Source organism: Cherax quadricarinatus, chromosome 10 (genome assembly GCF_038502225.1).
Source record: "Cherax quadricarinatus isolate ZL_2023a chromosome 10, ASM3850222v1, whole genome shotgun sequence".
NCBI classification, from domain to species: domain Eukaryota; kingdom Metazoa; phylum Arthropoda; class Malacostraca; order Decapoda; family Parastacidae; genus Cherax; species Cherax quadricarinatus.
Genome location: NC_091301.1, coordinates 6,076,632 through 6,092,980, shown reverse-complemented (window position 1 = coordinate 6,092,980; position 16,349 = coordinate 6,076,632). Strand labels below are relative to the sequence as shown.

The 16,349-nt window shown below is 45.4% G+C and overlaps 1 protein-coding gene across 5 annotated transcripts in view; it reads right to left on the bottom strand.

Annotated features, from left to right (window-relative positions):
* The window catches only part of LOC128687899 (uncharacterized), a 29,492-nt gene that overhangs the window by 7,445 nt on the left and 5,698 nt on the right, over positions 1-16,349 (bottom strand). For 4 of the 5 annotated variants that reach the window (XM_070083572.1, XM_070083573.1, XM_070083571.1 and 1 more), the window contains exons 2-3: positions 15,543-15,669; positions 14,925-15,121 (exon numbers count right to left, since the gene is read on the bottom strand). In XM_070083572.1, coding sequence (XP_069939673.1) covers positions 14,925-15,121; positions 15,543-15,666 — 321 coding nt within the window. In that variant the 5' untranslated portion in view covers positions 15,667-15,669. The remainder of the gene's footprint in view (positions 1-14,924; positions 15,122-15,542; positions 15,670-16,349) is intronic. The other variant, XM_070083575.1, reaches the window with a different exon arrangement.

Sequence of the window (16,349 nt, the reverse complement as noted above, 5' to 3'; positions counted from 1 at the left end):
ACCCAAAGTTTTTTTTTTTTTTTTTTTTTTTATTTAAAATTCAGGTACAAAATATATATGGGCACATAATCAATATGTAACAAGATACAAGCAGTAAAACGATAATCTGCAGTGACTACACAAATACCAAAGAAGCGACATCGGCAAGTTTGCCGATGACACCAAAATAGGCCGTCGAATCCATTCTGACGAGGACATTCGAGCACTCCAGGAAGATTTGAATAGACTGATGCAGTGGTCGGAGAAGTGGCAGATGCAGTTTAATATAGACAAATGCAAAGTTCTAAATGTTGGACAGGACAATAACCATGCCACATATAAACTAAATAATGTAGATCTTAATAGAGACAGAGAGAGAGGGTGAAGACGTGTCACCGTGTGCTCCACAAACTTTCTTAATATTACTTAAATACGAGGGTTGGTGAGGATAAAAACTGTTCAGTGACGTAGTACTACTTACAACACATTAGTACAAGTAAGCCAACTCCTCCACTGAGGTGAATATAAGCAATATCAGTGATATTAAGTGTGGTATGTTGAAGGCATGGTGTGAGGGGACTGGCAGGCCTTAGGAGTGTCTTCACTATTGCCTTCAGAGTGAGCGTCTAATATTATGTGTGTTTTGTGCTATGTACTAGCATCTGGTGCTTTATAACAACGTGGCTGGTACAATGCAACACAGTGATTTGTGTAACATCTTCCTTTAGTGGAAAAGTGGACAGCATAAACAGTGTTTATTAAGTGATAGTGAGAAGGCAACACTTCCAGCTAGTGGCCCACTGCCGCCCGCCCTCACTACCCACCGGCTATAAACACCCCCACCCACCCACACTCCACCCCACCCACGTATCACCACCCACCCTCTCTCTCTCCTGTGAACTTCAAATTATACAAGCCTCCTCTGGGATGACTTCACACCGCAAAATAGCAAGATTATCTACGCTATCTGGCTATTGTCCCAGTAGATACTGCAGTGTTTGTGGGTATACCACAAGGGACAAAGATCTTCTTGGATGTAAAGAGCCTACTTGTTCCAACTACTGCCACACAGATTGCACTCCAGAAGAAGAATTTTGTTGCAGCCAGGTTGAAAATTTCAGAAAATTTAAGGATATCCATAATCCTGTGGTATATGTGGATACAAGCCTGGAGCTACAGGAGGAAGGTTCAGAAGTCCTACCTCAGGGACTCCTGTCCAAAGATCAAGACTGCCCTCTTGGGCTGTGTTGTAAAGTTGCAGCTAAGATAATCCATCACAGGGAAGCACTTCATGAGCTCCTCAAATCATTAGATAACCTACAAGCTATTGTAGAAGGCCAGTGCAAGCCTACATCAAGTGACGCAAGCTGCTCAGCTGATGGTGACACTATTGACAAAGACTGGAAGTCCCACACTGAGCTTAACTCAGGGGTAAACATCTGGTGGAATTCTGTCATCGCTAAGGTCCCACAGACTGACAGAGTTCAAAACACTACCTTTGGGAATTCTAACACAATTCCTCTGACCACCACAGAGGGAACAAATCCTCTTCCCAGCAACGTGGGAAGCCTTGGATCTGTTAATTCTCCTACACCTGACATCTCTGCTTCAGCCACTGCCAGTCTACTTGACAGTGCACATACCATCCCTGATCCTACACCTGTCAGCACACCTGCCGATACTATTCTAGAATCTGGTAGTAGTGCTTCGACAGCAAGCTCTGAGCCAGGAGTTTCTCCACCAGAGAACGGTGCAGTTAGTGATCAGGGAACTATCACTGCACCTGATCACCTGCTACGCCGAAGTACGAACAGCAGGGACACATCTGTCAGAACTGGTAGAGGGCGGGGTAGAGGACGTGGAGGAAGACGTGGTGGAGGAAGACATCTACAGCCGTCTCACCCTCCACTAACACAGTTCCAGCGGCAGAATCCGAGGACAAATCTGCGAAACACAGGAGGTACAACAAATCCTAGTCCACCCTCCCAGGCACCTAGGCTGTGCTCTCGCTGTCACCGGAAGGGGCACTCTGCCAACAACTGCCTGCGAGATACCAGGTGTAACTACTGCTACAAGAAAGGACATAAGGAGGACCAGTGTCGGAAGAAAAAGGAACTTGACAGACAGGGCCACCTGTTTAGAGACCTGTTCTCAGAACAAACCAGCAGGATCTCTGAATTGGTAAACACTCTCACACGTCACCCACTTAGCTACTCCTATCCCAGCCCATCAGGTGGGATTGGGCCTTATACAAGACCACAGACCTACATCCCTGCAGCTGCCTCAGTACCCTACCTCTCTCAAGGGCAGGCACCTTACATTCCCTACACACCCACCACCTCAAGCTGACCACTTCATCATGAGGAGCCAGTCTATCAGCATCCTGTCGGCCAACATTAGAGGTTTCATTACTAATGTTGGAGAGCTCACACATAGCTTTGTGAACACTCGACGTCCCGACATGATAGCTGTTGTTGAAACATTTTTGGATGACAGGACTCCAGAAAATTTTGCAAGAATTGCTGGCTACACCTCATGGATGAGAAGAGACAGGCAAGGGCAAGGAGGTGGTGTTGCTGTGTGCTTCTCTAAAAGTGTTCATGCCCAGCACATAGATGTTGCCACCCCTACACATCTTGAAATGATGTTCTTCAAGCTCTGTATAAACACTAGTACCTCTGTACTAGCATGTGCAATGTACAGACCTCAGTGGCAACATGCAGACCCTATCAACTTCCTAATGGAAAATATTGACTCCCTTCTGCTACAACACAACTGTCAACATATTATAATTGTTGGTGACCTCAACCAGCACCTTATACAGAGGGACTTTGATGACCTTCTTGCAGTGTTTGACATGAGAAACTTTGTTGATTTCCCTACTCATATCTCTGGCTCCTCCCTTGACCCAGTAGTGAGTGATCTGGCAGAAGGCATAGTCACTTGTCAACCCCTCGGCTACGTTGGATCGTCTGACCACAAGGCTGTTTTTACCACACTTAAGATCCCAACAGAACGAGGTGAGGAGTCCACACGCACAACCTGGCTATGGGAAAGAGGTAATTGGCCAGCCCTTTGCTCTGAGCTCGCCACCACCGACTGGAATGCTCTTCTCCAGGGGGATGTTGACAACCAAGTGAAAGCCTTCACTGGACACATCCTTAATCTGCAACAAGAACACATTCCTCACCGGCAATATGTGACAAAGCCTACAGATCAGCCTTGGTTTGGCTTTCGTTGTAGAGAGGCTGCTACTGCTAAGTACAAAGCATGGCGAAGGTATAAGAGACATCCTACCACCTATAACAGGAACTTGCACATGCAAGCCTGTAGGCATATGGGTGATGTTCAAAAGTGGGCCATTACTAAATGGGAGGTGGACACTAAAAGAAAGTTAGCATCAGGTAGGGTAGGCTCCAAAACCTGGTGGTCCCTGGTCAAGGACAGACAAGGTTATCTGCCTGATGAACTTATTCCACCTCTAAATCGACAGGATGGGACCACCTCTACTAGTAGTCAAGAGAAGGCGGACCTCTTTGCTGAACACTTTGCTACCAAAATGCAAGTTCCTGATCCAGCAAGGGACCCTCCTTGGCTAGCTGCAAGAACTGTGTCAAAACTGTCAGTGGTGACAATAAGGCAGGAGGAGGTGCATTTCCTTCTTAAATCACTTGACCAAGAAAAGGCTGTGGGCCCAGACAAGTTGAGCCCAAGATTGTTGAGAAGATGTGCAGACCAGCTAGCAGCACCTCTAACTCGCATCTTTCAGCACTGCCTAGTACAGTGTAAATGGCCCTCTCCATGGAAAGAGGCAAATGTAGTCCCTGTTCACAAAAAGAAGAGCAGAGCAGAAATCAGCAACTACAGACCAGTGTCACTCCTGTCAATCACTGGTAAGATCCTTGAGACAATAATCTCAAGACAAATGACAGATTTTTTTGACTACCACTCACTACTTTGTGATCGTCAATATGGCTTCAGGAAAGGTTACTCTGCTGCTGATCTGTTGTTAAACCTCTCCACTAAGTGGCACCAGTCACTGGATGAATCCAAAGTCAGCTGTGTGGTAGCACTGGACATTGCTGGCGCTTTCGACCGGGTGTGGCACCAGGGCCTCTTAGCAAAACTTCAAGCACTGGGAATTGCAGGCTCTACGCTATGTCTCCTCAGTGATTACCTTCATGGTAGATCTCTAAGTGTAGTCCTCAATGGAACGGAATCAGCAAGGCATCCTATTGGGGCAAGCGTTCCACAAGGAAGTGTGCTGGGTCCACTGTTATGGAATGTCTACTTCAACGACCTTCTTCATCTCATCCCAGAATCACATGCATATGCAGACGACTGTACACTGACATTCACTTATCCAAGAGAAGAAATGCCAGCTGCTCTAAGCTACATCAATCACCAGCTGAGAGCTATATCAGCTTGGGGAAATAGATGGCAAGTAACATTTGCACCTGAAAAAACGCAAATGATGTTCGTCTCTAGGCACCATGATGGTAATGCTGGCGCAGTAGTAAGGATGAATGGGACGATGTTGGCACCTGGAGAAGAAGTTGATATCCTTGGGGTGAAATTTGACTCCAAACTAACCATGAAGAACCATGTTGTAAATCTTGCAAACAAGGCAGCCAGGAAGCTTACAGCACTTCGCCGTATCTCGCATCTGCTTGACAGTAGGGGTTGCAAGATCCTGTACGAGGCACAAGTACGCTCACACCTTGAGTATGCTCCACTTTCTTGGTTTGCCTGCCCCCCCTCTCATCTGCGACTGCTTGACAGAGTAGAGAACAGAGCAAGACGTCTCATCTCTCGCCTGGACCCATCCTGGATAGATCTGTCATTTCAGCAGAGCCTTCAACATAGGAGGGATGTGGGTGGCCTTACTGTTATGTACAAGGCCAATATTGTCAAAATACCACACTTGGATCCACTTCGAGGACAGCGTGAAACAAGCTTTTATGCCACAAGACGGGCAGAAAGCAGCAACTTCACTCTGGCTGTACCCTTCTCCAGAACATCACTCCATCTGAGATCATACATACCCAGGATGACTCGAGTATGGAACACATTCGTACAGCATAATGATGTCAACGAGATAACGTCAGTTGATCAAATGAAAATGCTGGCCCACAGATGGCTCCAACTTCGTCCTGTTCCCTACTTGTATGTCTCATAACAAAAATGCTTTCAAATGAGCTGATGTAGGTAACAGCTCTTAGCTTGCCAATAAAGTTAGGAATCCTTAACCTGTAAATAGCTGTCAATAAAGCTAGGGATCCTTAACCTTGTCAAACCCTGTGTAAAAAAAAAAAAAAAAAAAAAAAAAAAAAAAAATATTACGGATTGCGAAAAAGATTTAGGAGTTCTGGTTAGCAGTAATCTGAAACCAAGACAACAGTGCATAAGTGTTCACAATAAAGCGAATAGAATCCTTGGCTTCATATCAAGAAGCATAAATAATAGGAGTCCTCAGGTTGTTCTTCAACTCTATACATCCTTGGTTAGGCCTCATTTAGATTATGCTGCACAGTTTTGGTCACCGTATTACAGAATGGATATAAATTCTCTGGAAAATGTACAAAGGAGGATGACAAAGTTGATCCCATGTATCAGAAACCTTCCCTATGAGGATAGACTGAGGGCCCTGAATCTGCACTCTCTAGAAAGACGTAGAATTAGGGGGGATATGATTGAGGTGTATAAATGGAAGACAGGAATAAATAAAGGGGATGTAAATAGTGTGCTGAAAATATCTAGCCTAGACAGGACTCGCAGCAATGGTTTTAAGTTGGAAAAATTCAGATTCAGGAAGGATATAGGAAAGTACTGGTTTGGTAATAGAGTTGTGGATGAGTGGAAAAAACTCCCAAGTACCGTTATAGAGGCCAGAACGTTGTGTAGCTTTAAAAATAGGTTGGATAAATACATGAGTGGATGTGGGTGGGTGTGAGTTAGACCTGATAGCTTGTGCTACCAGGTCGGTTGCCGTGTTCCTCCCTTAAGTCAGTGTGACCTGACCTGACTAGATAAGATAAGATAAGATTTCGTTCGGATTTTTAACCCCGGAGGGTTAGCCACCCAGGATAACCCAAGAAAGTCAGTGCGTCATCGAGGACTGTCTAACTTATTTCCATTGGGGTCCTTAATCTTGTCCCCCAGGATGCGACCCACACCAGTCGACTAACACCCAGGTACCTATTTGCTGCTAGGTGAACAGGACAACAGGTGTAAGGAAACGTGTCGAAATGTTTCCACCCGCCGGGAATCGAACCCGGGCCCTCCGTGTGTGAAGCGGGAGCTTTAGCCACCAGGCCACCGGGTGCATTGGCTTAAGCCGGTAGGAGACTTGGACCTGCCTCGCATGGGCCAGCAGGCCTTCTGCAGTGTTCCTTCGTTGTTATGTTCTTATGTTCTTATATAATGACATCAGAATTGGCTGCTGCACTCCAAACACTACTTTTATGTACTGTGCTTCACGTGAAAAGATGGTCTTATAATAAAAACGATAGTCCTACCTAGTAATGCTTACACTCCCCCCCCCCCTTGAAAAACATACCACTTTCACCTTAGTATACTCATTGACATCTCTTATACATTTATTAGAGCATTAAGGACATTATTGACAACATGTATAAACACAATCCAGCCATCTAAAAGGCTGACTATAATACAAGGAATATCTGAACATGATGGCACACATCCACCAAAGAAACCAATCCACACTCTAACCCTCATATACCCCATGATAACAATCAATATCGTGGACGGTGGTGGGTTTAATACACTACCGCTGACTCTTCACCCCCCCCCCCCCACATGCCTAGTAACTGTGTCTGCTGTCACCACTCATAACCTCCATCAGTCACTGAATTTAAAAATACATTAAAATACAATAACATAAAGGAATATGAGAACCTCTTATCGTCTCCGCCACAGAAAAATAAAATTTTTACATTTTCTAAATACATACTGCTGATTCATCTTTGTGCTTACAAAATATCCCCCATCCCCTATGCTTTTTATCTCTTTACTCCAAAGCTAAAAACCAGATTATACATTTCATCAATCAATTATATTACAATAAGCATAATAATATCAATACTTAGGCTCCAGGCGGACATCAACCAAATCTTTCAGTGGGCTGCAGAAAACAATATGAAGTTCAACGATGAGAAATTTCAATTACTCAGATATGGTAAACATGAGGAAATTAAATCTTCATCAGAGTACAAAACAAATTCTGGCCACAAAATAGAGCGAAGCACCAACGTCAAAGACCTGGGAGTGATTATGTCGGAGGATCTCACCTTCAAGGACCATAACATTGTATCAATCGCATCTGCTAGAAAAATGACAGGATGGATAATGAGAACCTTCAAAACTAGGGAGGCCAAGCCCATGATGACACTCTTCAGGTCACTTGTTCTATCTAGGCTGGAATATTGCTGCACTCTAACAGCACCTTTCAAGGCAGGTGAAATTGCCGACCTAGAAAATGTACAGAGAACTTTCACGGCGCGCATAACGGAGATAAAACACCTCAATTACTGGGAGCGCTTGAGGTTTCTAAACCTGTATTCCCTGGAACGCAGGAGGGAGAGATACATGATTATATACACCTGGAAAATCCTAGAGGGACTAGTACCGAACTTGCACACGAAAATCACTCACTACGAAAGCAAAAGACTTGGCAGACGATGCACCATCCCCCCAATGAAAAGCAGGGGTGTCACTAGCACGTTAAGAGACCATACAATAAGTGTCAGGGGCCCGAGACTGTTCAACTGCCTCCCTGCACACATAAGGGGGATTACCAACAGACCCCTGGCAGTCTTCAAGCTGGCACTGGACAAGCACCTAAAGTCAGTTCCTGATCAGCCGGGCTGTGGCTCGTACGTTGGTTTGCGTGCAGCCAGCAGCAACAGCCTGGTTGATCAGGCGCTGATCCACCAGGAGGCCTGGTCACAGACCGGGCCGCGGGGGCGTTGACCCCCGAAACTCTCTCCAGGTAAACTCCAGGTAAACTTATCATCCGACTAATAGGTGTACATTATTATCACCCTGAGTTCCATGAAATTTACATAAGAATTAATACATATATTGACAATCCTCACAATCCTTCCCGTCTTCTAAATACAGTGTACATATATCCAATGACATTTCGTTATGATCCAATCATATTTACTTTACACTTCCCCTTTTCCCCAGTGCAAGATAAATGCCACTTGCACTAGAGTCACAACACCTTACATTTGTTCACTTAAAACGTATAAAATAAGAACTAACATAAATAACTTATAACAATATATAGATAGTAATTATTTGACAAAGTGAAGAATACCAACTAATATGGTAACAGTACACTAGAAATTGTAACTCACTCACTAATACATATTCCCATTTTTTATGTATTATCATGTTCAACAAGATATATATGTTTATTAACAATGTTCCAGAGCATTATCAGACTTACTCTGTCACGCACTAAGTTACACAATATAACTTATGGCTCCTAATAAAACATGTACCGGGCAGTACTACCTCAATCATTAACAAAACCAACCTGGCAAAAGACACTTCAGAAAGCCACCCCCTGCCATCCCCTGACCCCATGCTATCTGTATTAAAAACACAAACTCACGTACCCTTCCATGCTCAAGTTCGTACCTGACGTCGAAAGTCATAGAACCCCTGTCTCTTAACTAAATGTCACCAGTTCACCCCCCCTACGCCCCCCCTCATTCCTAACGACTTTACACCCATATGCTCCACTACCACACTTTTATTCCACCTTCCATCCTCCACTAATCTCAAAAAAGAACAAGAATGCCAGTTTAGGGAGAACCAGCCCAATCCAGCTCTAAACTACACCCAACCCTAACATTACACCTACCGTCAGGTTACGATAACCCAAGGGAAAACTATTTACCCACAACCTCCCATATAGTAGCCTATTTCTGCATACTGTACGATACACACTCGCCGCAAGCGCCCGCACCCTATATTCACCCCCCACCTCCCGCATGCACCAAGACATACAAAAAATCTCCCACTACATACATCACTGCCCTCCGAATGTCCTTGGAAACCCCTCCCACATCAAAATGCAAAGCCCTCAAAGTCGAAATGTTTCTCCCCCCTCCCGCCACTATACCCAGAACTCTCGCTAACCATGCCCTTACAAAACCCAAGTTTTCACAAAAATATATGGCATGAAAAGCCGTCTCCTCTTCCTCACAATGCAAACAAGTGCCAGCACCTACATAACCCATTCTATATAGCACTGACCTTGTAGCTAGAATTCCCATAAAGAATCTATAGACCACTTCACGAACCCTTGGCTTTAATCTGATCTTCCGAAAGTCTTCCCAAATGCCCCTCCAATCATACATTGGGTATGTAGCTACTCCCTGTATCACTGTACCCTGCCAACCTGTCCTCCCAAGCCTACTTACCCTTACTTTTTTTGCTTCCCTTACTGCCAACAAATTTCGCACCATCTCTTCACACTCCAGTAGTGCCTTTCCCTTCCACCATTTTTGCACATCCTTCATGACCTCTCCCACCCTTCTACCCCTCTCCCCTCCCAACCTCAAGTACTGCTGATTCACATACACTGCCTTCACTCGTGTGTCCAAAGGTATAAGACCCAGCCCACCCTGCCGCACGCCCATCATCACCACCTCCTTCCGTAGCCATGGCTTCCCATAACCCCACACATACCTCAAAACCACCCTCTCCAGTTCCTGAATATCACACGACCTCAGGGGATATATTTCTGCCACGCCCCACACTTTACTGTACACAAGTGTATTTACTACCACCACCCTCTGCTGCAATGTTACATCCCCAGCCCTCCACCCGCGCATCCTACCCATCGCTCTACTCACTACTTCCTTGGAATTTATTCTCTGTGCCTCCCCAGCGTCCGCCATATACACAACCCCACATATCTTAATTCTATCCACTACGTTCCACCCATACTGTTCCCCCAACCCCCCCCACCCACGTGCCTTCTAATAACTTTGACTTTGCTCCATTAACCCTCATCCCTGTCGCCCCACCAAAAATCTCTATTATACGTCCCACATTCCCCAATCCTATTTCCCCTCCTACCAAAACTGTGGTGTCATCCACATACCCCACAATACCACATCTCCCAGGACCCACCTCTCCCTGTTCCCACACTCCTTCCTCTATAAGCCTATAAAAAGGGTCCTGCATGCATGCAAAGAGGATTTGAGACAAGGGGCAACCCTGTCGCAAACCCATCCCCATCTGCACCGGCAACCCTAACTTCCCATTAACCTGTACCCTGACCGTTGCAGGCGTATACAAAGTAGTCGCCCAGCGCACAATCTCATCACCAAAACCTTGTTTTTTTAAAATACACCACAACATATGTCTATCTACACTGTCATAAGCCTGCTTCCAATCAATCCCTAAGATCCCCCCCATTGTCTACCCTCCACAAAATCCTTAATTCTTCCATGCCCCTCACGCATACTTCGACCTGGAATCCCACACTGTCCTCTATGTAGGACTTGGTCAAGCACCTTTTTCATACGGTTACCTAAAACCTTCGCAAAAACTTTATAATCTGCACACATGAGGGAGATCGCCCTAAAAGCACCCAAGTTCTTCCCCCCCCTCCCTTATAGACCAAAACTAGTACCTCCGTGCCCTGCGATTCCCCCAACACTCCCCTTTCTTTCATACAGTTAAACAACCGGACCAAACATTCCTTCATACAATCCCAATGTGTAATATAGAAATCATTAGGAATTCCATCAATGCCCGGCGCTTTTTCCCTACTCAAGCCCATTATCGCCGCCTCCACCTCCTCCTCACTGATCCTACCCTCTATCACCGCACTCTCCTCCTCCCCTAAAATACCTCGAATTCCTTCTCCCAGAATCTCTCCCTCCCTCTCTCCTCCCTCCCTCTGCTTAAAATTCTCCCTAAACCAATAATCAGCATAATTGCTCATTCCATCGGTGGTACTAAGTACCTGCCCCACCCTATATCCCCCACCCCTTTACACACCTCTAATCCCATAATCGTGGTCATCTGTTGCCTATTCCTAAATCTCCTCAAAACACATCCTGACGGTTTGTCACCCCCATAGAACCTCCTCTAAACCTTCCCTCACACGTATCGCATCAAAACGAGAATTTTGTATATCCCTCAATCTTCCCCTTAAAACCTCTATTTCTCCATGTCTATCCCCCCCTCCCCTTTCATAACAATCATTTAGCTGCCCCTCTAAATATTTCTGTAAACCATACCTCCACCTCGCCTCATCCCGTCCTCTATGCTGGTAATACTCCCTAATCTGCAATTTAGCGTGCTTCTCCCACCATTCCAAGACATCCTCCTCTTCGTTGCGAGCCTCCCATAGTTGCTTCCACCATTCCCTAAAAAACAACCCCTCCCCCTCTCCCTGAAGTAACCTCACATTCATTTTCCAATAACCCACATACCTACGAACCATCCCTTCCCATGCCATCTCTGCCAAAACGGCACGATGGTCCGAAAAACCTAAATCTATCGTCATTACACGTTCTACTGTTATATCTCTAGTTATATATATACGATCCAACCTGGCCGCATAACCCCTCCGCATAAACGTGTGCTCTACTTTCCACCCATCGCCCCTGACTATGTCATAAACCCCTGCATCCCCCAACAAATCCCTCAATACCCCAAGCACACACCCTGCCCCTCTCGGCTCCACATCCTTATTCCTGATTACACAATTCCAATCCCCACCTATTATAGAAACCACTGGTAAACCCCGCATGTAGAAAAGCAAAACCTCCCTTACAAAATTCACCTTTACCCGTATGTTACTATCTGCCGGCATATATATCCCCAGAAAACATACTCTAATCTCACCCCATATCCCCTCCACCCTCACCACCCTCCCCTCCCCTCCCTCTTCCCAATTGAGCACGTGGAATGGGCTGGACTCCCTCACTGCCACTGCCACCCCACCCTTTAATTTCCCTGAACTACCAACATACATCCTAAAACCGTTCAGCCTCAACTCTCTGCCATACTTGAAATTGTGTTCTTGAATAAAACACACATCAATGTTAAAACGCCGCAAAACATCCTCCAACCATACTCGTTTACCGTCAGCTCTAAGGCCATTCACGTTTATCGTTAGACACTTAAAGATTCAGAAAGGGTGGCTTTCCTCTATGTCTCTGTGTCCTGTCTGTTCCACTTTTTGCTACTTCTGTCTTTTCCCGTGCACTCTTTCCCGCCTGTACCCCCTCCCCCCCCTGTGCACTACCCTGCCCCTTCTTAATCACTCCCGCCCACGTCTTCTTCCCTGTACGCTGAGCTGGTGTTATAACCTCCTCATCCGACGAGCCTCCAGCCCTCTTTCTAGATGTGCCCTCAATTTTCATATCAGTATTTCCATTCCCCTTGTGCACCTCATTTCACCTGTAGCAACTGCAACATGCCAGGCTCTGACCCCAGAGGCTCTGGAATCTGCTCAATCAAGTCCTTCTCAACCATCAGAATTCTCCTGTCTGTAGATGGGTTCTCCTCCGCAGGCACGTCCAGGAAAGACTTAATCATCTCCTGTAGGGGCGTAGATAACTCCTGTGTATCACCGGTCTCTCCCACCCTCACAGGCTGCTGCTCAACTCCCGGGCCCGTTTGCGGGGGAGCATCCGAAGCCACTGGTAGTGTCACACAATTCTCTAACACGCCCTCCACTTCGTCCGCCCAATTACCTTTGCCTGCTGCACTCAAAGTCTTCGGCAGAGGTACCGCCTGAGACTCTGTGACTACTTGCCATTCCCAAGGCCGCGGCGCTGCTGCTTTACCACATCCAGCCGCCATGTGGTCAAAAGCGCCGCACAGGCGACACGTCTTGCGTTGTCCCGCGTAGGTCACATACAGCTGTGTCCTAAAATCCTCCAGGACAACATACGATGGAATAGGTCTTCTTAAAGACATCTTGACGGTGTAAGATCCAGCCGGCAACCCTTCATAGATTCCCTCCGTCCATCGAACTGAAGTTATATCATGCACCTCACCATATCTTTGAAATGTCTCTCTGATATCCACATCGTCTGCCTCGAAAGGAACGTTGCGGATCCTCACCCAGGTGTAGTATTTTGAGGCATCCCGCAGGCGTACCTCCAGACCAGATGATACGGTGATGTTCTTCTGGTACTGAGTCACCGTCCTTTCATATGTCTCCACTGTGCAGAATTTTATGAAGATTCGTGATGAACCATTAAGTGCTATTCCGTGCAATTCTTCAACTTCAATGCCAAACGTGTCCCGTATAATCGTTGGTAATAAAACAGAGGCATTCATAGGGTAAATTGCGCCTTTAACAAGGTCAACACACACGGTGTTGCTCCTCCTGCAGTAGCTGGCAGCCATCTTGGTGAAAACAGGAAGTTGCGCACCAGAGAAAGCAGGAGCTGTTTGCGCAGTGCGTCCACTCAGCCCGAAAGCGAAGAGGACAATGTTACCCAAAGCTACCCAAGAATTAACTCCCGTACCCAATGACACTAATCAAACCCAGCCCCTCCCACTCATATATTTGTCCAATCTCTTCTTAAAGCTACCCAAGGTCCTAGCCTCTATCACCCCACTGGGAAGATTGTTCCACGCATCCACAACTCTGTTAGAAAACCAAGACTTACCTATGTCCTTTCTAAATCTAAATTTATCCAACTTAAATCCATCATTTCTGGTTCTTACCTGGTTCGACACCCTCAATACCTTATTAATATCTCCTTTGTTTATGCCCGTCATCCACTTATACACCTCAGTGATATCTTCTCTCATTCTACGTCTCTCCAGAGAGTGAAGATTAAGGCCTTAAGTCTATCTTCATACGGGAGATTCTTTACACAGTAAATCATTTTAGTCATTCTTCTCTGTATGTTCTCTAATGAGTCTATATCCATCCTGTAGTAAGGAGACCAAAACTGAGCAGCATAATCTAAATGAGGCCTCACCAGTGATGTATAGAGCTGTAAAATAATTTTTGGGCTTCTGTTACTTATACTTCTTGAGATAAATCCAAGTAATCTGTTTGCCTTGTTGCGCACAGTTAGGCACTGCTGCCTTGGCTTTAGGTTTCTGCTTACCATGACTCCCAAGTCCTTTTCACACTCTGTATGATAAAGCTCTACTTCACCTAGTTTATAGCTTCGAGGGTTATTTTCATTACCAAGGACCAGTACCTTACACTTATCCACATTGAACTTCATCTGCCATTTTTCAGACCAAGACATTAATTTGTCTAAATCCTCTTGCAGTTCATTGCTATCCTCCTCAGAATGAATCATACGGCCTATCCCTGCATCATCAGCAAACCCGCTCATGCCACTCGTAATCCCTTCATCAAGGTCACTAACGTAAACTACGAACAAGAGAGGGCCCAAAACTGATCCCTGCGGAACGCCACTAGTAACCAAGCCCCATTCTGATTTGAACCCATTAATGGAAACTCCCCGCTTTCTATTGGTAAGCCACGCCTCCATCCATGCTAGAACTTTACCTCCTATACCATGAGCTGCCACCCCTCTCAAGAGTCTCCCGTGAGGCACTCCATCGAAGGCCCCACAAAAATCCCAATAAACACCATACTCCTTATAACTGTCCATCGCCTCAAACGTTCTATTGAAGAACATCAATAAGTTTGTCAGGCAGGAACGACCTCTCGTAAACCCACGCTGAGATTCATTTATAAAGTTATGCTCTTCAAGGTGACTCCTAATAATGTCAGCTACAATTGATTCCAGTAACTTGCCAACCATAGATGTCAGGCCCACTGGACGGCAATTTGAAGGAGTGGACCCTTCAAATTGCAATGAAAAAAAAAAACAATATAACACAAGGAAAAACTTAATATGACCACTGAGGCGGTGGCCCCATGAGTGGAGCAGTGTTCTACGTACCTGCCCCTGCCAGATCTCCTTCAGTTGCTCCTGCACCACATTCCAGTCTACCAGTCTGCTCCACACTGGCTCGTTAATGTCGATGGGTGTGGTGTCTGGATTAGCAGGTGGTGGAGTTAGGTACTTTTCCCTCACCATCGACAATAGTGCCGGGTCTGTAAAGTTGGGTGGACCAGCGAAGTATGTATCCAAGCATTCTGTTGGGAGAATTCACGACTTAATAAACAACTCAGTACTATTTAAGTGAAAAATTTTAAGTAGTTCATTACCACTAACTTGCTTAGCTATCAACAATGTTGGGGGCCATAGTCCTTAGATTCAATATGTGCCACTAAACTGTTTGGAGAACAGTTATCAATTTCAGAGACACCTGTAACGGCAGTACGTCATTAAAGATTATAAATTCACGAAAGTTAAACACGTTTAATTTCCCAAGCTCTGACGTTCATAACATCAGTGAATCTTAGCATTGTTCTGTATAACAGCACTCCCCTGAGATGTAAATAACGAAAGCCCCTGGATTTTTTCCTTTAAGGTGAATTGCATAATTGCGATTGTTGCACACGACGAAAAATTTAAATTGCTACATAACTAATGGTGTAGTTAAGAGGTACTGACGGTTGTGGCAGGAGCTGGGCAGCCAGGGAAAGAGCGAGGAGTAGGTGTTGAGGAGGTAGCGGGAGAGGAACACTGCTGCAAACACCACCACCAGCAGGTTCAACACCACACTGCTCTGGTACATTACCTGTCAACAACAACAACAGCTGTACGTGCTGCACACCCCACATGATGTACCTACACTTCCCTTCAAGGATGGGGGAGGTATTTATTTTAGGTCTCAGACACTCCTTAAAGAGGGAGCCAAGGCCGGGCCACCACTTGGAAAAGGCCCGGGCCGGGAGAATACCGGCTAATCTTTAATAATAATAATTAGTATTACGCGAGTGTTGAAACTAAGGCAAGAGTGAGGATAATGCTATAATGGCTTGACAGACCTAGGTAGGCAAAGCACTGCCTTAATGTCTCATGTTGCATATATATCCGTTTATCTATTTCCAGTATTATTACCGATCATTATATATTCTTATATTTTTAGTCTGGCTGACACACTGAGAGGAGAGTGACACACCAAGAGGTTACTACCTCTAGACATGAACCACTCAAACTTCAATACCTAATTAAGGTGACCCAGCTTTTGGAAGAGTAGAAGACACCTCAGTGGTAATGAATTACACTAAGATATTTATAAGGCAAGGCCCGGGAGCTGTCAACCACGTAAGCACAACTATGTAGGAATACGCGTACATATTTTGAACAGTTTACTTTGTTTTCATTTATACAGAGATATTAAAAAAATCCAAAACTTTAAGAGATTCACTTGACTGAATTTTGTATAAAAGTATAAAAAATAGGGAAATATGCGAA